The 26,740-nt window shown below is 41.5% G+C and overlaps 2 protein-coding genes and 1 long non-coding RNA gene across 3 annotated transcripts in view; all 3 read right to left on the bottom strand.

Moving 5' to 3' along the window:
• LOC109195786 (uncharacterized) overlaps window positions 1–11,609 on the bottom strand; it is a 45,832-nt gene extending 34,223 nt beyond the window's left edge. Inside the window, exons 1-37 of the mRNA XM_025901166.1 lie at window positions 11,539–11,609; window positions 11,346–11,440; window positions 11,213–11,238; window positions 10,451–10,597; window positions 10,154–10,365; window positions 9,963–10,066; window positions 9,755–9,873; window positions 9,484–9,651; window positions 9,165–9,268; window positions 8,859–8,971; window positions 8,601–8,707; window positions 8,321–8,497; window positions 7,860–8,068; window positions 7,668–7,762; window positions 7,536–7,561; window positions 7,365–7,386; window positions 7,244–7,271; window positions 7,050–7,134; window positions 6,773–6,919; window positions 6,475–6,686; window positions 6,284–6,387; window positions 6,076–6,194; window positions 5,805–5,972; window positions 5,390–5,589; window positions 5,180–5,292; window positions 4,922–5,028; window positions 4,547–4,714; window positions 4,133–4,332; window positions 3,922–4,034; window positions 3,664–3,770; window positions 3,289–3,456; window positions 2,874–3,073; window positions 2,663–2,775; window positions 2,405–2,511; window positions 2,030–2,197; window positions 1,615–1,814; window positions 1,404–1,516 (exon numbers count right to left, since the gene is read on the bottom strand). Of these exons, the coding sequence (XP_025756951.1) occupies window positions 1,404–1,516; window positions 1,615–1,814; window positions 2,030–2,197; window positions 2,405–2,511; window positions 2,663–2,775; window positions 2,874–3,073; window positions 3,289–3,456; window positions 3,664–3,770; window positions 3,922–4,034; window positions 4,133–4,332; window positions 4,547–4,714; window positions 4,922–5,028; window positions 5,180–5,292; window positions 5,390–5,589; window positions 5,805–5,972; window positions 6,076–6,194; window positions 6,284–6,387; window positions 6,475–6,686; window positions 6,773–6,919; window positions 7,050–7,134; window positions 7,244–7,271; window positions 7,365–7,386; window positions 7,536–7,561; window positions 7,668–7,762; window positions 7,860–8,068; window positions 8,321–8,497; window positions 8,601–8,707; window positions 8,859–8,971; window positions 9,165–9,268; window positions 9,484–9,651; window positions 9,755–9,873; window positions 9,963–10,066; window positions 10,154–10,365; window positions 10,451–10,597; window positions 11,213–11,238; window positions 11,346–11,440; window positions 11,539–11,609 (4,735 nt within the window). The remainder of the gene's footprint in view (window positions 1–1,403; window positions 1,517–1,614; window positions 1,815–2,029; window positions 2,198–2,404; window positions 2,512–2,662; window positions 2,776–2,873; window positions 3,074–3,288; window positions 3,457–3,663; window positions 3,771–3,921; window positions 4,035–4,132; window positions 4,333–4,546; window positions 4,715–4,921; window positions 5,029–5,179; window positions 5,293–5,389; window positions 5,590–5,804; window positions 5,973–6,075; window positions 6,195–6,283; window positions 6,388–6,474; window positions 6,687–6,772; window positions 6,920–7,049; window positions 7,135–7,243; window positions 7,272–7,364; window positions 7,387–7,535; window positions 7,562–7,667; window positions 7,763–7,859; window positions 8,069–8,320; window positions 8,498–8,600; window positions 8,708–8,858; window positions 8,972–9,164; window positions 9,269–9,483; window positions 9,652–9,754; window positions 9,874–9,962; window positions 10,067–10,153; window positions 10,366–10,450; window positions 10,598–11,212; window positions 11,239–11,345; window positions 11,441–11,538) is intronic.
• A 4,024-nt stretch (window positions 11,610–15,633) lies between these two features.
• LOC109195787 (uncharacterized) lies at window positions 15,634–25,813 on the bottom strand. Its single transcript, XM_025901165.1, has 29 exons — window positions 25,759–25,813; window positions 25,643–25,671; window positions 25,531–25,546; window positions 25,360–25,381; window positions 25,173–25,245; window positions 24,871–25,014; window positions 24,576–24,772; window positions 23,542–23,645; window positions 23,334–23,452; window positions 23,063–23,230; window positions 22,648–22,847; window positions 22,437–22,549; window positions 22,179–22,285; window positions 21,803–21,970; window positions 21,388–21,587; window positions 21,177–21,289; window positions 20,919–21,025; window positions 20,690–20,810; window positions 20,174–20,354; window positions 19,981–20,075; window positions 19,848–19,873; window positions 19,085–19,231; window positions 18,786–18,997; window positions 18,595–18,698; window positions 18,387–18,505; window positions 18,116–18,283; window positions 17,790–17,900; window positions 16,922–17,032; window positions 15,634–15,786 (listed from the first exon to the last, which is right to left on the bottom strand). Exons 1-29 carry the CDS (start codon window positions 25,811–25,813, stop codon window positions 15,634–15,636), a joined length of 3,483 nt encoding a protein of 1,160 aa, XP_025756950.1.
• On the bottom strand, window positions 15,662–16,289 carry LOC109195952 (uncharacterized). Its single transcript, XR_002057386.2, has 3 exons — window positions 16,247–16,289; window positions 15,990–16,096; window positions 15,662–15,786 (listed from the first exon to the last, which is right to left on the bottom strand). It is a non-coding gene; the product is annotated as an uncharacterized LOC109195952 (long non-coding RNA).
• Window positions 25,814–26,740: the final 927 nt, after the last annotated feature.

Raw genomic sequence — 26,740 nt, 5'->3', positions numbered from 1 at the left:
ACAGTTGGACAGTTAGTGTGCCAAACTCGGATCAAATATTGGATAACCCATGTAAGACGCCCCAAAGAAATAAACTTACCACAAAGGAAGCTGGAACTGAGCAACCTGTTTGAGAAAAAAAAAAACATAAATGAATCAATGCAGTAGTCATTACAGTGGTGGTACTGGGCTTTGAGAAAAGTTTAGTCAGGAAAGCATATTTGCCACATACGTGGGAATGTGTCCTGGAGGTACTGCTCGCTTGATCTCACGCCCTGTGAAAGGTCCAGTGGCAATGCTTCCAAACTCTGCTCAAGACCATTGTATCTAAAGGAAGAAAAGAATTCATTGTGACTTGTCAGGAGCCTCAGCTTGGCATTGTGCACACCCAAAATGTCTAACTGTGGATGTCAGAAATATCTTACACAGCCTGGTAGGATTCACAGGTGATGTTACTGGGGATCACCCGCAAGCTGCTAGGAAGGATGCTCGCCATCACAGGAACCAAATAAACCTGGAACCACTGTTGATAGTCTTGTGGCTGAAAGTCTTTAAGCTGAGGAGCAAGGGCTGTCAAGGTCAGGTTCAAAATGGTGTCTCGCACATCTGGATTTTGGATGAGGGTGACATTTCTCTGAAAGAGAAGGGAATCATAATAAGGTTAGAGAGGAGGTTCTGAAGTCTTTGTGGAAATGAGGGGGAGCTTATCTAAACTAAATCCTCAAGGCATGAAGCATATCAGAAATGGATCATTTCGAGTTAAACACGGGCTCAGTATTAGCCTCTACAAAATCTTTGTTAAGCCCAGGGGAGACAGGTTTATAAACCAATGCTGTTCACAGTTGTTGATGTTTACACTGAGCTAAGGTTAACAATGAGCATTCACCTGCTTGTTGATGTTTGCAAAAGCCCCGAAAAATTCTTTGAGCTGCTCAAAATCACTGGTCTCCGTCAAGCTCGTCAACACCTCCCTTACAACATGTGCATCGTTTAAGGCACCACTGTTTGGATCTAGGATCAGATCAGCCTTCTGCGATGGTGAAAGAAGGTCCAGAACTTCCAGCTGTGGATACAAAAAGTAGGATGCATGAAATGCGTTTCGTACAATTTCCAGAATTTTCCTTTGCTATTCTCAAGAAAGACAGAAAGAGTAATAAAAAGCTTACCGTCGAGATGTTGAAGTCTTTGAGGTCAGAGTATGCTGTATATTGGACGAACGGACCCAGATTTGCTTGAAGCCATTGGGCATCACTGTCATTTTGTTGCCTGCAAGCTAAAGCATGCAGACAAAAGTTAGGATGTGCTCAATTTAGCAAGGTTTCTGACTGGTAGACATGAAAGAAACTGAGGGCAAGTTTTTTGCTCAGTGCTTTTCGGGATATTTCACACTGGAAAACACATAATGCACACTACGTCTACCCTACCTGTCTCATTGATGGCATTTTCAGTACTTCTTAGGTAGCCCAGCAGAACATGTGTGATCTCTTGTCGTCTGTACAGTGGCATCTCCTGGATAACTGAAGCCATCCCACTCACACTGCAATAGTTGAAAGAAAATGTTATCATGTTGTCCTTTGTCACTACTGTAATTTTCATTTGCAACAAAATCTTGATTGTTCCAAGAAAGCTACTCACATGACTTGGTAGTTTGTGCAGCTGATGTTTGTGGTTGTATTTTTGAGCATTTCTGGAGTAAAACTTGGAAGGATGGTAATCAGTTTCACTTGGAACCAAATTTCAAAGTCGTTTGTCGTGAAATTGGAGAAATGTGGACTGATGATGATGAAGGTCCTATTCATGACCCGATCTCTCACAACAGGCTGGAAATCTGGGGTCTGTGAAGTTGAGGTGGGAAAGAACATAAGCAATACAGAGATTGCATGTTGCAAATATACTCATTCAATATGTCACAAAGGTCGCAACCAATTCTTTGGTATGATAGACTCCCTGAAGTCTTGTGTAGCGGTTTAGCAAATGTCTTATTCTGTCTTATCCTGCTGGAATCAAACACCAGGATTGTCCTCCTTCACCCTTTAGAAGCCTAGCCTACCTGTTCACTGGCTGTCAGTTGTGTGAGGAATTTATCCACATTTTCCAGAGCGTTGCCCTCTTCCAGTCGCTCAAACACGAGATCAATGAAATCTGTGTCGTTGGAGGCTCCAGAGCTCAGTAGCAGCTGTGCCACCTCAGAGGGATCGAGTGTTGACAACAATCCAGCCTTCAAAAGGGAATCAACACATAGTTAGACAGCAGTAATGACCCGTGCTCTGGGTAAAGGATTACAGTTCGCAACCAAAACAGGTGTGCTCTATGAATTGCTTGTATTTTTGATATAGCAAAATAAACTCCTGTGCGTGGCCTTTTTAAGTCTATAATATTGTTTTCCTGTTCTGATGGAGGACTAGAAGTGAAATGTATGGCTTACCGTAGAGATGTTGAAGTCACTGAGGTCAGAGTATGCTGTATATTGGACGAATGGACCCAGATTTGCTTCAACCCATTGGGCATCACTGTCATTTTGTTGCCTGCAAGCTAAAGCATGCAGACAAAAGTTAGGATGTGCTCAATTTAGCAAGGTTTCTGACTGGTAGACATGAAAGAAACTGAGGGCAAGTTTTTTGCTCGGTGCTTTTGAAGACATTTCACACTGGAAAATACATCACGCACCCTACATCTACCCTACCTGTCTCATTGATGGTATTTTCAGTACTTCTTAGGTAGCCCAGGAGAACATGTGTGATCTCTTGTCGTCTGTACAGTGGCATCTCCTGGATGACTGAAGCCATCCCACTCACACTGCAATAGTTGAAAGAAAATGTTATCATGTTGTCCTTTGTCACTACTGTAATTTTCATTTGCAACAAAATCTTGATTGTTCCAAGAAAGCTACTCACATGACTTGGTAGTTTGTGCAGCTGATGTTTGTGGTTGTATTTTTGAGCATTTCTGGAGTAAAACTTGGAAGGATGGTAATCAGTTTCACTTGGAACCAAATTTCAAAGTCGTTTGTCGTGAAGCTGGAGAAATGTGGACTGATGATGATGAAGGTCCTATTCATGGCCCGATCTCTCACAACAGGCTGGAAATCTGGGGTCTGTGAAGTTGAGGTGGGAAAGAACATAAGCAATACAGAGATTGCATGTTGCAAATATACTCATTTAGTATGCCACAAAGGTCGCAACCAATTCTTTGGTATGATAGACTCCCTGAAGACTTGTGTAGCGGTTTAGCAAATGTCTTCTTCTGTCTTATCCTGCTGGAATCAAACACCAGGATTGTCCTCCTTCACCCTTTAGAAGCCTAGCCTACCTGTTCACTGGCTGTCAGTTGTGTGAGGAATTCATCCACATTTTCCAGAGCGTTGCCCTCTTCAAGTTGTTCAAACACGAGATCAATGAAATGTGTGTCGTTGGAGGCTCCAGAGCTCAGTAGCAGCTGTGCCATCTCAGAGGGATCGAGCGTTGACAACAATGCAGCCTTCAAAAGGGAATCAACACATAGTCAGACAGCAGTAATGACCAGTGCTCTGGGTGAAGGATTACAGTTTGCAACCAAAAAGGTGTGCTCTATGAATTGCTTGTATTTTTGATATGGCAAAAAAATACTCCTGTGCGTGGCCTTTATAAGTCTAGAATACGGATTTCCTGTTCTGAGGGAGGACTAGACGTGAAATGTATGGCTTACCGTAGAGATGTTGAAGTCACTGAGGTCAGAGTATGCTGTATATTGGACGAATGGACCCAGATTTGCTTCAACCCATTGGGCATCACTGTCATTTTGTTGCCTGCAAGCTAAAGCATGCAGACAAAAGTTAGGATGTGCTCAATTTAGCAAGGTTTCTGACTGGTAGACATGAAAGAAACTGAGGGCAAGTTTTTTGCTCAGTGCTTTTGAAGACATTTCACACTGGAAAATACATCACGCACCCTACATCTACCCTACCTGTCTCATTGATGGCATTTTCAGTACTTCTTAGGTAGCCCAGGAGAACATGTGTGATCTCTTGTCGTCTGTACAGTGGCATCTCCTGGATGACTGAAGCCATCCCACTCACACTGCAATAGTTGAAAGAAAATGTTATCATGTTGTCCTTTGTCACTACTGTCATTTTCATTTGTAACAAAATCTTGATTGTTCCAAGAAAGCTACTCACATGACTTGGTAGTTTGTGCAGCTGATGTTTGTGGTTGTATTTTTGAGCATTTCTGGAGTAAAACTTGGAAGGATGGTAATCAGTTTCACTTGGAACCAAATTTCAAAGTCCTTTGTCGTGAAATTGGAGAAATGTGGACTGATGATGATGAAGGTCCTATTCATGACCCGATCTCTCACAACAGGCTGGAAATCTGGGGTCTGTGAAGTTGAGGTGGGAAAGAACATAAGCAATACAGAGATTGCATGTTGCAAATATACTCATTCAATATGCCACAAGGTCACAACCAATTCTTTGCTATGATAGACTCCCTGAAGTCTTGTGTAGCGGTTTAGCAAATGTCTTATTCTGTCTTATCCTGCTGGAATCAAACACCAGGATTGTCCTCCTTCACCCTTTAGAAGCCTAGCCTACCTGTTCACTGGCTGTCAGTTGTGTGAGGAATTTATCCACATTTTCCAGAGCGTTGCCCTCTTCCAGTCGCTCAAACACGAGATCAATGAAATCTGTGTCGTTGGAGGCTCCAGAGCTCAGTAGCAGCTGTGCCACCTCAGAGGGATCGAGTGTTGACAACAATCCAGCCTTCAAAAGGGAATCAACACATAGTCAGACAGCAGTAATGACCCGTGCTCTGGGTAAAGGATTACAGTTCGCAACCAAAAAAGGTGTGCTCTATGAATTGCTTGTATTTTTGATATAGCAAAATAAACTCCTGTGCGTGGCCTTTTTAAGTCTAGAATACGGATTTCTTGTTCTGAGGGAGGACTAGAAGTGAAATGTATGGCTTACCGTAGAGATGTTGAAGTCACTGAGGTCAGAGTATGCTGTATATTGGACGAATGGACCCAGATTTGCTTCAACCCATTGGGCATCACTGTCATTTTGTTGCCTGCAAGCTAAAGCATGCAGACAAAAGTTAGGATGTGCTCAATTTAGCAAGGTTTCTGACTGGTAGACATGAAAGAAACTGAGGGCAAGTTTTTTGCTCAGTGCTTTTCGGGATATTTCACACTGGAAAACACATAATGCACACTACGTCTACCCTACCTGTCTCATTGATGGCATTTTCAGTACTTCTTAGGTAGCCCAGGAGAACATGTGTGATCTCTTGTCGTCTGTACAGTGGCATCTCCTGGATGACTGAAGCCATCCCACTCACACTGCAATAGTTGAAAGAAAATGTTCTCATGTTGTCCTTTGTCACTACTGTCATTTCATTTGCAACAAAATCTTGATTGTTCCAAGAAAGCTACTCACATGACTTGGTAGTTTGTGCAGCTGATGTTTGTGGTTGTATTTTTGAGCATTTCTGGAGTAAAACTTGCAAGGATGGTAATCAGTTTCACTTGGAACCAAATTTCAAAGTCCTTTGTCGTGAAGCTGGAGAAATGTGGACTGATGATGATGAAGGTCCTATTCATGACCCGATCTCTCACAACAGGCTGGAAATCTGGGATCTGTGAAATTTAGGTGGGAAAGAACATAAGCAATACAGAGATTGCATGTTGCAAATATACTCATTCAGTATGCCACAAAGGTCGCAACCAATTCTTTGGTATGATAGACTCCCTGAAGTCTTGTGTAGCGGTTTAGCACATGTCTTATTCTGTCTTATCCTGCTGGAATCAAACACCAGGATTGTCCTCCTTCACCCTTTAGAAGCCTAGCCTACCTGTTCACTGGCTTTCAGTTGTGTGAGGAATTCATCCACATTTTCCAGAGCGTTGCCCTCTTCCAGTCGCTCAAACACACGATCAATCAAATCTGTGTTATTGGAGGCTCTAGAGCTCAGTAGCAGCTGTGCCACCTGAGAAGGACTGAGGACTGACAACAATTCAGCCTACAAAAGGGAACCAGCATAATATCAGACAGCAGTAATGGCAATGGTCTGGGTCAAATGAATTCAGTTTACAGGAAGATATACAACTGCAGTTGGCACTCACAGTGGATAAATTCGGATTGAAGGCTTGCAAGTCCTGCAGAGTTGCATAATCAGAGAACTTGCCAAGGTTTGCCTTTAGCCACTCTTGGCTCCCCGTGATAGATGAGACACAGCCAGGATCTGCAGAAAAAGCAAGAAAGTTATTGACAGGGTAATACACCACATGTTGTAATGGAAATACCAAAGTGAGCTTGAGTTTGTGCTTTTACCTGTTGAGTCATTTCTTGACAGGAAAGGTTTGATGAAGTGAGTGAAGACTGCTTGCTGTTTGTCTCTGTCCATGGATGCCTTTTGGCTTCCAAATGCCTGAATGCTACATGTGAGAGAAAGCTTTCAGCATCTAAACTTATAGTAAACTGCAAGTTTGCTGACTAGAGCAATATGGTACATATTTACTTACACAATCTGGTATGTCTGGCAGCTGAAGTTTTGGGAGCTAAGGCAAAATAGGAAGTTGAAAGATGGAGCGGCCAGAAACGGACGGATCTTTGTCTGGAACCAGCTGGTAATGAACTTCTCGCTCTGTAGTTGTACATGGCTGAAGTTGTCAATTCTCACTTCTCCAAGAGCCTCGAGCACATTTGATGAGGTCGGGTAGGTGTTGTTGCTGGCCTTGAATTGGCAGAAAAATCAACTTAGTTGGACCCAAACTTCACGCAGGGAAACGGCAATATTGTGAAATTGTGATTTGTACTTACCATGTTAGCAAATGTCTCAAGGGCCTGGTCCAGTACAGCAGAAGCTTTTTGGAAGAAAAGCTTCCAGACTTCTACCGGGTATATGTTTTGGCTTTTCAGTGTGCAGTTCAGCAGTGTGGGCAAGTTGCTGGATGTGAGATAGGCAGCCTTGAAAAAGAAAATGACAAAGAATACAGCTATTTTGTCAGAGCTCATGGAGATTTGTGTCAGGACCACAATGGGGCAAAATCCATGTTCTGTTTTTGGATTCCAAAGTGAGTTTAAAAACAAATCTTACAGAGGAACAGGCATGTTCTGTGATGGTGAAATTGCACAGGGCTGCAGAGGAATTGCCAGCTGATAGGATCTGTTCAAGTTTTGAACTGTGGAAAAAAACACAATAAATTGAAATCCAATGTCCCCTTAATGACACTGTGTTAACGAATTTTACCTAGACAGAATCAACATTGGACAAAACAGCAATTCACCCACCCATCAGCTGCATCACAAATGAGATTCACTGTGAAAAGAGAATGGTTGTGTGTCAGATAATAGTCCTTCAGAATGCATTGTTATCCTTAGAGTTGAAATGTCTGCTTTTAGACAGACTTACCATGAACTGGGGTCACCTTGCACTGAAGACAAAGAAAATGTAAGTGTTAGTGTAGTGGAAACATCTTCAAGTGCAAATACCTTGACTCTATCACAGTTGGACAGTTAGTGTGCCAAACTCGGATCAAATATTGGATAACCCATGTAAGACGCCCCAAAGAAATAAACTTACCACAAAGGAAGCTGGAACTGAGCAACCTGTTTGAGAAAAAAAAAAACATAAATGAATCAATGCAGTAGTCATTACAGTGGTGGTACTGGGCTTTGAGAAAAGTTTAGTCAGGAAAGCATATTTGCCACATACGTGGGAATGTGTCCTGGAGGTACTGCTCGCTTGATCTCACGCCCTGTGAAAGGTCCAGTGGCAATGCTTCCAAACTCTGCTCAAGACCATTGTATCTAAAGGAAGAAAAGATTCATTGTGACTTGTCAGGAGCCTCAGCTTGGCATTGTGCACACCCAAAATGTCTAACTGTGGATGTCAGAAATATCTTACACAGCCTGGTAGGATTCACAGGTGATGTTACTGGGGATCACCCGCAAGCTGCTAGGAAGGATGCTCGCCATCACAGGAACCAAATAAACCTGGAACCACTGTTGATAGTCTTGTGGCTGAAAGTCTTTAAGCTGAGGAGCAAGGGCTGTCAAGGTCAGGTTCAAAATGGTGTCTCGCACATCTGGATTTTGGATGAGGGTGACATTTCTCTGAAAGAGAAGGGAATCATAATAAGGTTAGAGAGGAGGTTCTGAAGTCTTTGTGGAAATGAGGGGGAGCTTATCTAAACTAAATCCTCAAGGCATGAAGCATATCAGAAATGGATCATTTCGAGTTAAACACGGGCTCAGTATTAGCCTCTACAAAATCTTTGTTAAGCCCAGGGGAGACAGGTTTATAAACCAATGCTGTTCACAGTTGTTGATGTTTACACTGAGCTAAGGTTAACAATGAGCATTCACCTGCTTGTTGATGTTTGCAAAAGCCCCGAAGTAATTCTTGAGCTGCTCAAAATCACTGGTCTCCGTCAAGCTCGTCAACACCTCCCTTACAACATGTGCATCGTTTAAGGCACCACTGTTTGGATCTAGGATCAGATCAGCCTTCTGCGATGGTGAAAGAAGGTCCAGAACTTCCAGCTGTGGATACAAAAAGTAGGATGCATGAAATGCGTTTCGTACAATTTCCAGAATTTTCCTTTGCTATTCTCAAGAAAGACAGAAAGAGTAATAAAAAGCTTACCGTCGAGATGTTGAAGTCTTTGAGGTCAGAGTATGCTGTGTATTGGACGAATGGACCCAGATTTGCTTCAAGCCATTGGGTATCACTGTCATTTTGTTGCCTGCAAGCTAAAGCATGCAGACAAAAGTTAGGATGTGCTCAATTTAGCAAGGTTTCTGACTGGTAGACATGAAAGAATTTGAGGGCAAGTTTTTTGCTCAGTGCTTTTCAAGACATTTCACACTGGAAAACACATAATGCACACTACGTCTACCCTACCTGTCTCATTGATGGCATTTTCAGTACTTCTTAGGTAGCCCAGCAGAACATGCGTGATCTCTTGTCGTCTGTACAGTGGCATCTCCTGGATAACTGAAGCCATCCCACTCACACTGCAATAGTTGAAAGAAAATGTTATCATGTTGTCCTTTGTCACTACTGTCATTTTCATTTGCAACAGAATCTTGATTGTTCCAAGAAAGCTACTCACATGACTTGGTAGTTTGTGCAGCTGATGTTTGTGGTTGTATTTTTGAGCATTTCTGGAGTAAACTTGCAAGGATGGTAATCAGTTTCACTTGGAACCAAATTTCAAAGTCCTTTGTCGTGAAGCTGGAGAAATGTGGACTGATGATGATGAAGGTCCTATTCATGACCCGATCTCTCACAACAGGCTGGAAATCTGGGATCTGTGAAATTTAGGTGGGAAAGAACATAAGCAATACAGAGATTGCATGTTGCAAATATACTCATTCAGTATGCCACAAAGGTCGCAACCAATTCTTTGGTATGATAGACTCCCTGAAGTCTTGTGTAGCGGTTTAGCACATGTCTTATTCTGTCTTATCCTGCTGGAATCAAACACCAGGATTGTCCTCCTTCACCCTTTAGAAGCCTAGCCTACCTGTTCACTGGCTTTCAGTTGTGTGAGGAATTCATCCACATTTTCCAGAGCGTTGCCCTCTTCCAGTCGCTCAAACACACGATCAATCAAATCTGTGTTATTGGAGGCTCTAGAGCTCAGTAGCAGCTGTGCCACCTGAGAAGGACTGAGGACTGACAACAATTCAGCCTACAAAAGGGAACCAGCATAATATCAGACAGCAGTAATGGCAATGGTCTGGGTCAAATGAATTCAGTTTACAGGAAGATATACAACTGCAGTTGGCACTCACAGTGGATAAATTCGGATTGAAGGCTTGCAAGTCCTGCAGAGTTGCATAATCAGAGAACTTGCCAAGGTTTGCCTTTAGCCACTCTTGGCTCCCCGTGATAGATGAGACACAGCCAGGATCTGCAGAAAAAGCAAGAAAGTTATTGACAGGGTAATACACCACATGTTGTAATGGAAATACCAAAGTGAGCTTGAGTTTGTGCTTTTACCTGTTGAGTCATTTCTTGACAGGAAAGGTTTGATGAAGTGAGTGAAGACTGCTTGCTGTTTGTCTCTGTCCATGGATGCCTTTTGGCTTCCAAATGCCTGAATGCTACATGTGAGAGAAAGCTTTCAGCATCTAAACTTATAGTAAACTGCAAGTTTGCTGACTAGAGCAATATGGTACATATTTACTTACACAATCTGGTATGTCTGGCAGCTGAAGTTTTGGGAGCTAAGGCAAAATAGGAAGTTGAAAGATGGAGCGGCCAGAAACGGACGGATCTTTGTCTGGAACCAGCTGGTAATGAACTTCTCGCTCTGTAGTTGTACATGGCTGAAGTTGTCAATTCTCACTTCTCCAAGAGCCTCGAGCACATTTGATGAGGTCGGGTAGGTGTTGTTGCTGGCCTTGAATTGGCAGAAAAATCAACTTAGTTGGACCCAAACTTCACGCAGGGAAACGGCAATATGTGAAATTGTGATTTGTACTTACCATGTTAGCAAATGTCTCAAGGGCCTGGTCCAGTACAGCAGAAGCTTTTTGGAAGAAAAGCTTCCAGACTTCTACCGGGTATATGTTTTGGCTTTTCAGTGTGCAGTTCAGCAGTGTGGGCAAGTTGCTGGATGTGAGATAGGCAGCCTTGAAAAAGAAAATTGACAAAGAATACAGCTATTTTGTCAGAGCTCATGGAGATTTGTGTCAGGACCACAATGGGGCAAAATCCATGTTCTGTTTTTGGATTCCAAAGTGAGTTTAAAAACAAATCTTACAGAGGAACAGGCATGTTCTGTGATGGTGAAATTGCACAGGGCTGCAGAGGAATTGCCAGCTGATAGGATCTGTTCAAGTTTTGAACTGTGGAAAAAACACAATAAATTGAAATCCAATGTCCCCTTAATGACACTGTGTTAACGAATTTTACCTAGACAGAATCAACATTGGACAAAACAGCAATTCACCCACCCATCAGCTGCATCACAAATGAGATTCACTGTGAAAAGAGAATGGTTGTGTGTCAGATAATAGTCCTTCAGAATGCATTGTTATCCTTAGAGTTGAAATGTCTGCTTTAGACAGACTTACCATGAACTGGGGTCACCTTGCACTGAAGACAAAGAAAATGTAAGTGTTAGTGTAGTGGAAACATCTTCAAGTGCAAATACCTTGACTCTATCACAGTTGGACAGTTAGTGTGCCAAACTCGGATCAAATATTGGATAACCCATGTAAGACGCCCCAAAGAAATAAACTTACCACAAAGGAAGCTGGAACTGAGCAACCTGTTTGAGAAAAAAAAAAACATAAATGAATCAATGCAGTAGTCATTACAGTGGTGGTACTGGGCTTTTGAGAAAAGTTTAGTCAGGAAAGCATATTTGCCACATACGTGGGAATGTGTCCTGGAGGTACTGCTCGCTTGATCTCACGCCCTGTGAAAGGTCCAGTGGCAATGCTTCCAAACTCTGCTCAAGACCATTGTATCTAAAGGAAGAAAAGAATTCATTGTGACTTGTCAGGAGCCTCAGCTTGGCATTGTGCACACCCAAAATGTCTAACTGTGGATGTCAGAAATATCTTACACAGCCTGGTAGGATTCACAGGTGATGTTACTGGGGATCACCCGCAAGCTGCTAGGAAGGATGCTCGCCATCACAGGAACCAAATAAACCTGGAACCACTGTTGATAGTCTTGTGGCTGAAAGTCTTTAAGCTGAGGAGCAAGGGCTGTCAAGGTCAGGTTCAAAATGGTGTCTCGCACATCTGGATTTGGATGAGGGTGACATTTCTCTGAAAGAGAAGGAATCATAATAAGGTTAGAGAGGAGGTTCTGAAGTCTTTGTGGAAATGAGGGGGAGCTTATCTAAACTAAATCCTCAAGGCATGAAGCATATCAGAAATGGATCATTTCGAGTTAAACACGGGCTCAGTATTAGCCTCTACAAAATCTTTGTTAAGCCAGGGGACAGGTTTATAAACCAATGCTGTTCACAGTTGTTGATGTTTACACTGAGCTAAGGTTAACAATGAGCATTCACCTGCTTGTTGATGTTTGCAAAAGCCCCGAAAATTCTTTGAGCTGCTCAAAATCACTGGTCTCCGTCAAGCTCGTCAACACCTCCCTTACAACATGTGCATCGTTTAAGGCACCACTGTTTGGATCTAGGATCAGATCAGCCTTCTGCGATGGTGAAAGAAGGTCCAGAACTTCCAGCTGTGGATACAAAAAAGTAGGATGCATGAAATGCATGTGTTCGTACAATTTCCAGAATTTCCTTTGCTATTCTCAAGAAAGACAGAAAGAGTAATAAAAGCTTACCGTCGAGATGTTGAAGTCTTGAGGTCAGAGTATGCTGTATATTGGACGAATGGACCCAGATTTGCTTCAACCATTGGGCATCACTGTCATTTTGTTGCCTGCAAGCTAAAGCATGCAGACAAAAGTTAGGATGTGCTCAATTTAGCAAGGTTTCTGACTGGTAGACATGAAAGAATTTGAGGGCAAGTTTTTTGCTCAGTGCTTTTCAAGACATTTCACACTGGAAAACACATAATGCACACTACGTCTACCCTACCTGTCTCATTGATGCATTTTCAGTACTTCTTAGGTAGCCCAGCAGAACATGTGTGATCTCTTGTCGTCTGTACAGTGCATCTCCTGGATAACTGAAGCCATCCCACTCACACTGCAATAGTTGAAAGAAAATGTTATCATGTTGTCCTTTGTCACTACTGTAATTTTCATTTGCAACAAAATCTTGATTGTTCAAGAAAGCTACTCACATGACTTGGTAGTTTGTGCAGCTGATGTTTGTGGTTGTATTTTTGAGCATTTCTGGAGTAAAACTTGGAAGGATGGTAATCAGTTTCACTTGGAACCAAATTTCAAAGTCGTTTGTCGTGAATTGGAGAAATGTGGACTGATGATGATGAAGGTCCTATTCATGACCCGATCTCTCACAACAGGCTGGAATCTGGGGTCTGTGAAGTTGAGGTGGGAAAGAACATAAGCAATACAGAGATTGCATGTTGCAAATATACTCATTCAATATGTCACAAAGGTCGCAACCATTCTTTGGTATGATAGACTCCCTGAAGACTTGTGTAGCGGTTTAGCAAATGTCTTATTCTGTCTTATCCTGCTGGAATCAAACACCAGGATTGTCCTCCTTCACCTTTAGAAGCCTAGCCTACCTGTTCACTGGCTGTCAGTTGTGTGAGGAATTATCCACATTTCCAGAGCGTTGCCCTCTTCCAGTCGCTCAAACACGAGATCAATGAAATCTGTGTCGTTGGAGGCTCCAGAGCTCAGTAGCAGCTGTGCCACCTCAGAGGATCGAGTGTTGACAACAATCCAGCCTTCAAAAGGGAATCAACACATAGTTAGACAGCAGTAATGACCCGTGCTCTGGGTAAAGGATTACAGTTTGCAACCAAAGAAAGTGTGCTCTATGAATTGTTTGTCTTTTTGATATGGCAAAAAAATACTCCTGTGCGTGGCCTTTTTAAATCTAGAATATGATTTCCTGTTCTGAGGGAGGACTAGACGTGAAATGTATAGCTTACCGTAGAGATGTTGAAGTCTTTGAGGTCAGAGTATGCTGTATATTGGACGAATGGACCCAGATTTGCTTCAACCCATTGGGCATCACTGTCATTTTGTTGCCTGCAAGCTAAAGCATGCAGACAAAATTTAGGATGTGCTCAATTTAGCAAGGTTTCTGACTGGTAGACATGAAAGAAACTGGAGGCAAGTTTTTTGCTCAGTGCTTTCGGATATTTCACACTGGAAAACACATAATGCACACTACGTCTACCCTACCTGTCTCATTGATGGCATTTTCAGTACTTCTTAGGTAGCCCAGCAGAACATGTGTGATCTCTTGTCGTCTGTACAGTGGCATCTCCTGGATAACTGAAGCATCCCACTCACACTGCAATAGTTGAAAGAAAATGTTATCATGTTGTCCTTTGTCACTACTGTCATTTTCATTTGCAACAAAATCTTGATTGTTCCAAGAAAGCTACTCACATGACTTGGTAGTTTGTGCAGCTGATGTTTGTGTTGTATTTTGAGCATTTCTGGAGTAAAACTTGGAAGGATGGTAATCAGTTCACTTGGAACCAAATTTCAAAGTCTTTGTCGTGAAATGGAGAAATGTGGACTGATGATGATGAAGGTCCTATTCATGACCCGATCTCTCACAACAGGCTGAAATCTGGGTCTGTGAAGTTGAGGTGGGAAAGAACATAAGCAATACAGAGATTGCATGTTGCAAATATACTCATTCATATGCACAAAGTCGCAACCAATTCTTTGTATGATAGACTCCCTGAAGTCTTGTGTAGCGGTTTAGCAAATGTCTTATTCTGTCTTATCCTGCTGGAATCAAACACCAGGATTGCCTCCTTCACCCTTTAGAAGCCTAGCCTACCTGTTCACTGGCTGTCAGTTGTGTGAGGAATTATCCACATTTCCAGAGCGTTGCCCTCTTCCAGTCGCTCAAACACGAGATCAATGAAATCTGTGTCGTTGGAGCTCCAGAGCTCAGTAGCAGCTGTGCCACTCAGAGGGATCGAGTGTTGACAACAATCCAGCCTTCAAAAGGGAATCAACACATAGTCAGACAGCAGTAATGACCGTGCTCTGGGTAAAGGATTACAGTTCGCAACCAAAAAGGTGTGCTCTATGAATTGCTTGTATTTTTGATATAGCAAAATAAACTCCTGTGCGTGGCCTTTTTAAGTCTAGAATACGGATTTCCTGTTCTGAGGGAGGACTAGACGTGAAATGTATGGCTTACCGTAGAGATGTTGAATCACTGAGGTCAGAGTATGCTGTATATTGGACGAATGGACCCAGATTGCTTCAACCCATTGGCATCACTGTCATTTTGTTGCTGCAAGCTAAAGCATGCAGACAAAAGTTAGATGTGCTCAATTAGCAAGGTTTGACTGGTAGACATGAAAGAAACTGAGGGCAAGTTTTTTGCTCGTGCTTTTGAGACATTTCACACTGGAAAATACATCACGCACCTACATCTACCCTACCTGTCTCATTGATGGTATTTTCAGTACTTCTTAGGTAGCCCAGGAGAACATGTGTGATCTCTTGTCGTCTGTACAGTGGCATCTCCTGGATGACTGAAGCCATCCCACTCACACTGCAATAGTTGAAAGAAAATGTTTCATGTTGTCCTTGTCACTACTGTCATTTCATTGCAACAAAATCTTGATTGTTCCAAGAAAGCTACTCACATGACTGGTAGTTTGTGCAGCTGATGTTTGTGGTTGTATTTTGAGCATTCTGGAGTAAAACTTGAAGGATGGTAATCAGTTTCACTTGGAACCAAATTTCAAAGTTTTGTCGTGAATTGGAGAAATGTGGACTGATGATGATGAAGTCCTATTCATGCCCGATCTCTCACAACAGGCTGGAAATCTGGGTCTGTGAAGTTGAGGTGGGAAAGAACATAAGCAATACAGAGATTGCATGTTGCAAATATACTCATTCAATATGCCACAAAGGTCGCAACCAATTCTTTGCTATGATAGACTCCCTGAAGTCTTGTGTAGCGGTTTAGCAAATGTCTTATTCTGTCTTATCCTGCTGGAATCAAACACCAGGATTGTCCTCCTTCACCCTTTAGAAGCCTAGCCTACCTGTTCACTGGCTGTCAGTTGTGTGAGGAATTATCCACATTTTCCAGAGCGTTGCCCTCTTCCAGTCGCTCAAACACGAGATCAATGAAATCTGTGTCGTTGGAGGCTCCAGAGCTCAGTAGCAGCTGTGCCACCTCAGAGGGATCGAGTGTTGACAACAATCCAGCCTTCAAAAGGGAATCAACACATAGTCAGACAGCAGTAATGACCCGTGCTCTGGGTAAAGGATTACAGTTCGCAACCAAAAAAGGTGTGCTCTATGAATTGCTTGTATTTTGATATAGCAAAATAAACTCCTGTGCGTGGCCTTTTAAGTCTAGAATACGGATTTCTGTTCTGAGGAGGACTAGACGTGAAATGTATGGCTTACTGTAGAGATGTTGAAGTCACTGAGGTCAGAGTATGCTGTATATTGGACGAATGGACCCAGATTTGCTTCAACCCATTGGGCATCACTGTCATTTTGTTGCCTGCAAGCTAAAGCATGCAGACAAAAGTTAGGATGTGCTCAATTAGCAAGGTTTCTGACTGGTAGACATGAAAGAAACTGAGGGCAAGTTTTTTGCTCAGTGCTTTTCGGGATATTTCACACTGGAAAACACATAATGCACACTACGTCTACCCTACCTGTCTCATTGATGGCATTTTCAGTACTTCTTAGGTAGCCCAGAGAACATGTGTGATCTCTTGTCGTCTGTACAGTGGCATCTCCTGGATGACTGAAGCCATCCACTCACACTGCAATAGTTGAAAGAAAATGTTGTCATGTGTCCTTTGTCACTACTGTGATTTTCATTTGCAACAAAATCTTGATTGTTCAAGAAAGCTACTCACATGACTTGGTAGTTTGTGCAGCTGATGTTTGTGGTTGTATTTTGAGCATTTCTGGAGTAAAACTTGCAAGGATGGTAATCAGTTTCACTTGGAACCAAATTTCAAAGTTGTTTGTCGTGAAATTGGAGAAATGTGGACTGATGATGATGAAGGTCCTATTCATGACCCGATCTCTCACAACAGGCTGGAAATCTGGGGTCTGTGAAGTTGAGGTGGAAAGAACATAAGCAATACAGAGATTGCATGTTGCAAATATACTCATTCAATATGCCACAAGGTCGCAACCAATTCTTTGCTATGATAGACTCCCTGAAGTCTTGTGTAGCGGTTTAGCAAATGTCTTATTCTGTCTTATCCTGCTGGAATCAAACACCAGGATTGTCCTCCTTCACCCTTTAGAAGCCTAGCCTACCTGTTCACTGGCTGTCAGTTGTGTGAGGAATTTATCCACATTTTCCAGAGCGTTGCCCTCTCCAGTCGCTCAAACACGAGATCAATGAAATCTGTGTCGTTGGAGGCTCCAGAGCTCAGTAGCAGCTGTGCCACCTCAGAGGGATCGAGTGTTGACAACAATCCAGCCTTCAAAAGGGAATCAACACATAGTCAGACAGCAGTAATGACCCGTGCTCTGGGTAAAGGATTACAGTTCGCAACCAAAAAGGTGTGCTCTATGAATTGCTTGTATTTTGATATAGCAAAATAAACTCCTGTGCGTGGCCTTTTTAAGTCTAGAATACGGATTTCTTGTTCTGAGGGAGGACTAGACGTGAAATGTATGGCTTACTGTAGAGATGTTGAAGTCACTGAGGTCAGAGTATGCTGTATATTGGACGAATGGACCCAGATTGCTTCAACCCATTGGCATCACTGTCATTTTGTTGCCTGCAAGCTAAAGCATGCAGACAAAAGTTAGGATGTGCTCAATTTAGCAAGGTTCTGACTGGTAGACATGAAAGAAACTGAGGGCAAGTTTTTTGCTCAGTGCTTTTCGGGATATTTCACACTGGAAAACACATAATGCACACTACGTCTACCCTACCTGTCTCATTGATGGCATTTTCAGTACTTTTAGGTAGCCAGGAGAACATGTGTGATCTCTTGTCGTCTGTACAGTGGCATCTCCTGGATGACTGAAGCCATCCCACTCACACTGCAATAGTTGAAAGAAATGTTCTCATGTTGTCCTTTGTCACTACTGTCATTTTCATTTGCAACAAAATCTTGATTGTTCCAAGAAAGCTACTCACATGACTTGGTAGTTTGTGCAGCTGATGTTTGTGGTTGTATTTTTGAGCATTTCTGGAGTAAAACTTGGAAGGATGGTAATCAGTTTCACTTGGAACCAAATTTCAAAGTCCTTTGTCGTGAAGCTGGAGAAATGTGGACTGATGATGATGAAGGTCCTATTCATGACCCGATCTCTCACAACAGGCTGGAAATCTGGGATCTGTGAAATTTAGGTGGGAAAGAACATAAGCAATACAGAGATTGCATGTTGCAAATATACTCATTCAGTATGCCACAAAGGTCGCAACCAATTCTTTGGTATGATAGACTCCCTGAAGTCTTGTGTAGCGGTTTAGCACATGTCTTATTCTGTCTTATCCTGCTGGAATCAAACACCAGGATTGTCCTCCTTCACCCTTTAGAAGCCTAGCCTACCTGTTCACTGGCTTTCAGTTGTGTGAGGAATTCATCCACATTTTCCAGAGCGTTGCCCTCTTCCAGTCGCTCAAACACACGATCAATCAAATCTGTGTTATTGGAGGCTCTAGAGCTCAGTAGCAGCTGTGCCACCTGAGAAGGACTGAGGACTGACAACAATTCAGCCTACAAAAGGGAACCAGCATAATATCAGACAGCAGTAATGGCAATGGTCTGGGTCAAATGAATTCAGTTTACAGGAAGATATACAACTGCAGTTGGCACTCACAGTGGATAAATTCGGATTGAAGGCTTGCAAGTCCTGCAGAGTTGCATAATCAGAGAACTTGCCAAGGTTTGCCTTTAGCCACTCTTGGCTCCCCGTGATAGATGAGACACAGCCAGGATCTGCAGAAAAAGCAAGAAAGTTATTGACAGGGTAATACACCACATGTTGTAATGGAAATACCAAAGTGAGCTTGAGTTTGTGCTTTTACCTGTTGAGTCATTTCTTGACAGGAAAGGTTTGATGAAGTGAGTGAAGACTGCTTGCTGTTTGTCTCTGTCCATGGATGCCTTTTGGCTTCCAAATGCCTGAATGCTACATGTGAGAGAAAGCTTTCAGCATCTAAACTTATAGTAAACTGCAAGTTTGCTGACTAGAGCAATATGGTACATATTTACTTACACAATCTGGTATGTCTGGCAGCTGAAGTTTTGGGAGCTAAGGCAAAATAGGAAGTTGAAAGATGGAGCGGCCAGAAACGGACGGATCTTTGTCTGGAACCAGCTGGTAATGAACTTCTCGCTCTGTAGTTGTACATGGCTGAAGTTGTCAATTCTCACTTCTCCAAGAGCCTCGAGCACATTTGATGAGGTCGGGTAGGTGTTGTTGCTGGCCTTGAATTGGCAGAAAAATCAACTTAGTTGGACCCAAACTTCACGCAGGGAAACGGCAATATTGTGAAATTGTGATTTTGTACTTACCATGTTAGCAAATGTCTCAAGGGCCTGGTCCAGTACAGCAGAAGCTTTTTGGAAGAAAAGCTTCCAGACTTCTACCGGGTATATGTTTTGGCTTTTCAGTGTGCAGTTCAGCAGTGTGGGCAAGTTGCTGGATGTGAGATAGGCAGCCTTGAAAAGAAAATTGACAAAGAATACAGCTATTTTGTCAGAGCTCATGGAGATTTGTGTCAGGACCACAATGGGGCAAAATCCATGTTCTGTTTTTGGATTCCAAAGTGAGTTTAAAAACGAATCTTACAGAGGAACAGGCATGTTCTGTGATGGTGAAATTGCACAGGGCTGCAGAGGAATTGCCAGCTGATAGGATCTGTTCAAGTTTTGAACTGTGGAAAAAAACACAATAAATTGAAATCCAATGTCCCCTTAATGACACTGTGTTAACGAATTTTACCTAGACAGAATCAACATTGGACAAAACAGCAATTCACCCACCCATCAGCTGCATCACAAATGAGATTCACTGTGAAAAGAGAATGGTTGTGTGTCAGATAATAGTCCTTCAGAATGCATTGTTATCCTTAGAGTTGAAATGTCTGCTTTTAGACAGACTTACCATGAACTGGGGTCACCTTGCACTGAAGACAAAGAAAATGTAAGTGTTAGTGTAGTGGAAACATCTTCAAGTGCAAATACCTTGACTCTATCACAGTTGGACAGTTAGTGTGCCAAACTCGGATCAAATATTGGATAACCCATGTAAGACGCCCCAAAGAAATAAACTTACCACAAAGGAAGCTGGAACTGAGCAACCTGTTTGAGAAAAAAAAAAACATAAATGAATCAATGCAGTAGTCATTACAGTGGTGGTACTGGGCTTTTGAGAAAAGTTTAGTCAGGAAAGCATATTTGCCACATACGTGGGAATGTGTCCTGGAGGTACTGCTCGCTTGATCTCACGCCCTGTGAAAGGTCCAGTGGCAATGCTTCCAAACTCTGCTCAAGACCATTGTATCTAAAGGAAGAAAAGAATTCATTGTGACTTGTCAGGAGCCTCAGCTTGGCATTGTGCACACCCAAAATGTCTAACTGTGGATGTCAGAAATATCTTACACAGCCTGGTAGGATTCACAGGTGATGTTACTGGGGATCACCCGCAAGCTGCTAGGAAGGATGCTCGCCATCACAGGAACCAAATAAACCTGGAACCACTGTTGATAGTCTTGTGGCTGAAAGTCTTTAAGCTGAGGAGCAAGGGCTGTCAAGGTCAGGTTCAAAATGGTGTCTCGCACATCTGGATTTTGGATGAGGGTGACATTTCTCTGAAAGAGAAGGGAATCATAATAAGGTTAGAGAGGAGGTTCTGAAGTCTTTGTGGAAATGAGGGGGAGCTTATCTAAACTAAATCCTCAAGGCATGAAGCATATCAGAAATGGATCATTTCGAGTTAAACACGGGCTCAGTATTAGCCTCTACAAAATCTTTGTTAAGCCCAGGGGAGACAGGTTTATAAACCAATGCTGTTCACAGTTGTTGATGTTTACACTGAGCTAAGGTTAACAATGAGCATTCACCTGCTTGTTGATGTTTGCAAAAGCCCCGAAAAATTCTTTGAGCTGCTCAAATCACTGGTCTCCGTCAAGCTCGTCAACACCTCCCTTACAACATGTGCATCGTTTAAGGCACCACTGTTTGGATCTAGGATCAGATCAGCCTTCTGCGATGGTGAAAGAAGGTCCAGAACTTCCAGCTGTGGATACAAAAAAGTAGGATGCATGAAATGCATGTGTTTCGTACAATTTCCAGAATTTTCCTTTGCTATTCTCAAGAAAGACAGAAAGAGTAATAAAAAGCTTACCGTCGAGATGTTGAAGTCTTTGAGGTCAGAGTATGCTGTATATTGGACGAATGGACCCAGATTTGCTTCAAGCCATTGGGTATCACTGTCATTTTGTTGCCTGCAAGCTAAAGCATGCAGACAAAAGTTAGGATGTGCTCAATTTAGCAAGGTTTCTGACTGGTAGACATGAAAGAATTTGAGGGCAAGTTTTTTGCTCAGTGCTTTTCAAGACATTTCACACTGGAAAACACATAATGCACACTACGTCTACCCTACCTGTCTCATTGATGGCATTTTCAGTACTTCTTAGGTAGCCCAGCAGAACATGTGTGATCTCTTGTCGTCTGTACAGTGGCATCTCCTGGATGACTGAAGCCATCCCACTCACACTGCAATAGTTGAAAAAAAATGTTATCATGTTGTCCTTTGTCACTACTGTCATTTTCATTTGCAACAAAATGTTGATTGTTCCAAGAAAGCTACTCACATGACTTGGTAGTTTGTGCAGCTGATGTTTGTGGTTGTATTTTTGAGCATTTCTGGAGTAAAACTTGCAAGGATGGTAATCAGTTTCACTTGGAACCAAATTTCAAAGTCCTTTGTCGTGAAATTGGAGAAATGTGGACTGATGATGATGAAGGTCCTATTCATGACCCGATCTCTCACAACAGGCTGGAAATCTGGGGTCTGTGAAGTTGAGGTGGGAAAGAACATAAGCAATACAGAGATTGCATGTTGCAAATATACTCATTCAATATGTCACAAAGGTCGCAACCAGTTCTTCGCTTTGAAAGACTCCCTGAAGACTTGTGTAGCGGTTGAGTAAATGTCTTGTTCTATCTTATCCTGCTAGAATCAAACACCAGGTTTGTCTGCCTTCACCCTTTAGAAGCCTAGCCTACCTGTTCATTGGCTGTTAGTTGTGTGAGGAATTCATCCACATTTTCCAGAGTGTTGTCCTCTTCAAGTTGTTCAAACACGAGATCAATGAAATCTGTGTCGTTGGAGGCTCCAGAGCTCAGTAGCAGCTGTGCCATCTCAGAGGGATCGAGTGTTGACAACAATGCAGCCTTCAAAAGGGAATCAACACATAGTTAGACAGCAGTAATGACCAGTGCTCTGGGTGAAGGATTACAGTTTGCAACCAAAGAAAGTGTGCTCTATGAATTTTTTGTCTTTTTGATATGGCAAAAAAATACTCCTGTGCGTGGCCTTTTTAAGTCTAGAATATGGATTTCCTGTTCTGAGGGAGGACTAGACGTGAAATGTATGGCTTACCGTAGAGATGTTGAAGTCACTGAGGTCAGAGTATGCTGTATATTGGACGAATGGACCCAGATTTGCTTCAACCCATTGGGCATCACTGTCATTTTGTTGCCTGCAAGCTAAAGCATGCAGACAAAAGTTAGGATGTGCTCAATTTAGCAAGGTTTCTGACTGGTAGACATGAAAGAAACTGAGGGCAAGTTTTTTGCTCAGTGCTTTTCGGGATATTTCACACTGGAAAACACATAATGCACACTACGTCTACCCTACCTGTCTCATTGATGGCATTTTCAGTACTTCTTAGGTAGCCCAGGAGAACATGTGTGATCTCTTGTCGTCTGTACAGTGGCATCTCCTGGATGACTGAAGCCATCCCACTCACACTGCAATAGTTGAAAGAAAATGTTGTCATGTTGTCCTTTGTCACTACTGTCATTTTCATTTGCAACAAAATCTTGATTGTTCCAAGAAAGCTACTCACATGACTTGGTAGTTTGTGCAGCTGATGTTTGTGGTTGTATTTTTGAGCATTTCTGGAGTAAAACTTGCAAGGATGGTAATCAGTTTCACTTGGAACCAAATTTCAAAGTCCTTTGTCGTGAAGCTGGAGAAATGTGGACTGATGATGATGAAGGTCCTATTCATGACCCGATCTCTCACAACAGGCTGGAAATCTGGGATCTGTGAAATTTAGGTGGGAAAGAACATAAGCAATACAGAGATTGCATGTTGCAAATATACTCATTCAGTATGCCACAAAGGTCGCAACCAATTCTTTGCTATGATAGACTCCCTGAAGTCTTGTGTAGCGGTTTAGCAAATGTCTTATTCTGTCTTATCCTGCTGGAATCAAACACCAGGATTGTCCTCCTTCACCCTTTAGAAGCCTAGCCTACCTGTTCACTGGCTGTCAGTTGTGTGAGGAATTCATCCACATTTTCCAGAGCGTTGCCCTCTTCCAGTCGCTCAAACACGAGATCAATGAAATCTGTGTTGTTGGAGGCTCCAGAGCTCAGTAGCAGCTGTGCCACCTGAGAAGGACTGAGGACTGACAACAATTCAGCCTACAAAAGGGAACCAGCATAATATCAGACAGCAGTAATGGCAATGGTCTGGGTCAAATGAATTCAGTTTACAGGAAGATATACAACTGCAGTTGGCACTCACAGTGGATAAATTCGGATTGAAGGCTTGCAAGTCCTGCAGAGTTGCATAATCAGAGAACTCGCCAAGGTTTGCCTTTAGCCACTCTTGGCTCCCCGTGATAGATGAGACACAGCCAGGATCTGCAGAAAAAGCAAGAAAGTTATTGACAGGGTAATACACCACATGTTGTAATGGAAATACCAAAGTGAGCTTGAGTTTGTGCTTTTACCTGTTGAGTCATTTCTTGACAGGAAAGGTTTGATGAAGTGAGTGAAGACTGCTTGCTGTTTGTCTCTGTCCATGGATGCCTTTTGGCTTCCAAATGCCTGAATGCTACATGTGAGAGAAAGCTTTCAATAATTACTTACTCAACACAGTCACGCTGGCACGGCTGGCAGCCTTAACCCAATTTCCCTCGGGATGAATAAAGTATGATCAATCAATCAATCAATCAATCAATCAATCAAATTCAACATAATCCAATCACAAACTTATCAAACTTAAATCCTATTGATATTTTAAATCATCGTAATCAACGAATTGGTACATTTTGTCTTCTATAAAACTACAAAGATTAAGACTTTTGTTTTTTTCGTTTATTCATTCCCATTTACTTTTCCTTTTTGTCCTAGTTTGTTGCTTCTTTGTTAATATTTGTCATAATAATGTTAATGTTTTTTGCATCATTTTATGAAACAGTTTCAAAAACAATACAATTATTATTATTATTATATAAGTTTGAAGTTTAAAAAATAGTGCAATGAAATAATTTCATATGTCATTCAAATGTGGGGTATTGAACTCTTAAACTCAGTCTTTTCATGTCTGGAAAAGTTTGCAACCACATGTTAACATCGTTGGTAGCAATTTTCTGTTGAAATTCTCCTAAATTAGAATTATTTTGAATTACATAATTTTTGAATCATTATATAGCATTCTTATTTTAAAGGAACACCTTCATGAACGACCACCTTATATTAAGGTGTATGCCTATTGTACAACAGCTGGGGCACACAGTCATAACCTGTTTGTTAAATTACAAGTCACACTAAGGAGGTGATATGCATTTGTCTTTCTTCCTTTTAGTAGCGATTTCAGTGGACCTTGGGCCTCTGACATCAATATTCTATACAATACACAGTGATAATTGTGTTACACTATGTTAGAATATTCAATTAAAATTGTTTACGTCTTTAATGATTTCCATAAGCAGTTAACAGCAGTCACCAGCAATCACTGGTAAAATGGAATTCATTCACTTACAGCTCTTGGAAAGAACTGCAGCTGAAGTTCTGGTTGCTCAGCTTGATTAGGAAGTTTCCATTGACATAAGGCAAAAGAGGAACCATCTTCACAGAGAACCACAGTCTGATGAATTCTGGGTCACTGTCATTACCCAAACGAAGGCTGTCCAGGACTCCAAATATATCCAGAACATCAAATCCAGACACATTGTTGTTCTGTTACAAGACAAATTTTCCATTTACCATTCTTAAAAGCTGTTACATGTTTTACACCTACTCTACACTGAAGTAAAGTAAAGTATTAGCTCATTTACCAGGTCAAAGAACACTTGTAAAGTCGACTCTACAATCTGTCTGAGATTTTGTTCCACCATCCTCGACTTGTCATCTGTTGAGCTTGCGTTTTTACCCCTTTTACAGGATAGCTCGCCTGTCAGTGTGTCCACTGCAGCAGAGATCTAAGAACACACAAAGCAGGTGAAAGGACTGGGTTACTGTCATTAACTCAGCACAAGGGGGAGTCATTCATCAACAATGCTTTGTGCTGACATTTAATAATTTGGGGTTTAAAGTTGAATTTATCATTTTTTACTCAAATTAATTCCAAATGGCTTACTCTTTGAGTGGCATCTTGTAGATTTGTTGCATGGCAAGTTTCCTGGAAACTGCTGGTATGAGTGGTGGCATTGCTTAAAGAAGAAAAAACACGGTAACAGAAATGAATAATAAAGTCATCTTTAACTAAAATAACATCCCTGGAATGTATGAGGTCTATAAAATGTTATTTGAGTTTGCATGCCTACCTGTTTTCAGATAAACCTGGTCCTATAAAATACAAAAATGAAAATGAATGGACATATGTATTAACACTTTCAAATTAATAATTAATGGAAAATAGATGAGAACGATGTTAATGGATTAACTTTTAAAAGAGGAAAAAGGTGACTTTTTTTGGTATGGTTTATATAACATACCTTGTGTTGTGTTGGACTGTAATGTAAATTTATAGAACAACATGTTAATTCAGTATTTCATTGTATTTCATTGTTTTTAATTTATCATTTAAGCTTGAAAAAAAAGACTTACATTTGCAGAGACCAGTCCTGACATACATACTAAAGATTTTTTGTAAAAAAGAAAAGTTTTAGACAAGAATGTGTATATTCTATTAAAAGGCTAATTGAATGCTCAGAGTTACTTACCAACGCCAATAGATGACAGTAGCAGAACTTGCACTGACATTCTTATGCCACCCATCGTGAGAACCCAGTTCTCACTTTTTTTGTGCACCTCAGTTGATTTTCAGATTATTTAATTTTTATTTTAAAGATGTAAAGTAAGTGATACTGGAAAAGGAAAATGAAGTGATAAGAGGGCATTTTATGTATTGCCATGCATTAGATCTAACAATTGTTGATACGGAAACTCAGTAGTAAAGAAAGTAAAAGTTGGACGTTTGAATGCCACGTTATACATACACAATAAATAAATTTTGTTTTTAATCCCTCCAAAGCTAAAAGCAAGATTTAATAGTACGGATTATTTTTTACTTCTGTGCAGTGATTATAAATTAATAACAGAATATATCAGAAAGCAAAATAAGCCATAGAAAGATGTTTAACTGGTTGAGCTCACCTTTCGAACTCCTTCGCTCTGTGAGAGAAGACTGAAGATTGCAGTTAATGGTGAAGCAGGTATACACTGGGTGGAGTAAAAGAAAATTACAGCAGATGAAGCAAAACATGCTGAGAATGTTCTAAAAGATTCCATTGGGTAAACACATAGCCAAACACTGTGCACAAACAGTATGGACTACACTTTGGATAGATGATCATTATTCAGTCAACAGAACAAGAAATTTGTGAAATATGATTAAGGACTGTTATATGTAAATACTTTGGTTATAACTACCTACAACAGGGTTAAAAGAAATGTTGTGATTTTGGTTAAAGTTTGGCAAAATCAATGTTGATGACTAAAAAGAAAACAAAAACGAGATCATTTTGGGTTATCTAGACCTCCTTTTTTCCATCTCAGTCTCGCATTTATCTGACAGAAAAGATCTTAATATCTAATCATGGCAGTTTGCTTAATGCATGCTCTGGTACAGCAACTGCTGACTAATAAAATTGTTACCCCTTATGAAGGCAGTTCATCGTTACCGTTTAGATTTTACATATACTG

The sequence above is a fragment of the Oreochromis niloticus genome, linkage group LG19 (genome assembly GCF_001858045.2).
Source record: "Oreochromis niloticus isolate F11D_XX linkage group LG19, O_niloticus_UMD_NMBU, whole genome shotgun sequence".
In the NCBI taxonomy this organism is placed as follows: Eukaryota; Metazoa; Chordata; class Actinopteri; order Cichliformes; family Cichlidae; genus Oreochromis; species Oreochromis niloticus.
Note: the sequence above shows the minus strand (reverse complement) of the source record. Positions and strands in the feature narration are given on the sequence as shown.

What these genes read in the sequence shown, in the direction of transcription:
- LOC109195787 (XM_025901165.1), bottom strand. Translation starts at nt 25,813, where the DNA reads ATGGGTGGCATAAGAATGTCAGTGCAAGTTCTGCTACTGTCATCTATT. An exon ending in ACTGTCATCTATTGGCGTTG is followed by an intron (nt 25,672 to 25,758) that starts GTAAGTAACTCT and finishes AAAAATCTTTAG; the next exon opens with TATGTATGTCAGGACTGGTC. An exon ending in AACTGACAGCCAGTGAACAG is followed by an intron (nt 22,848 to 23,062) that starts GTAGGCTAGGCT and finishes TAAATTTCACAG; the next exon opens with ATCCCAGATTTCCAGCCTGT.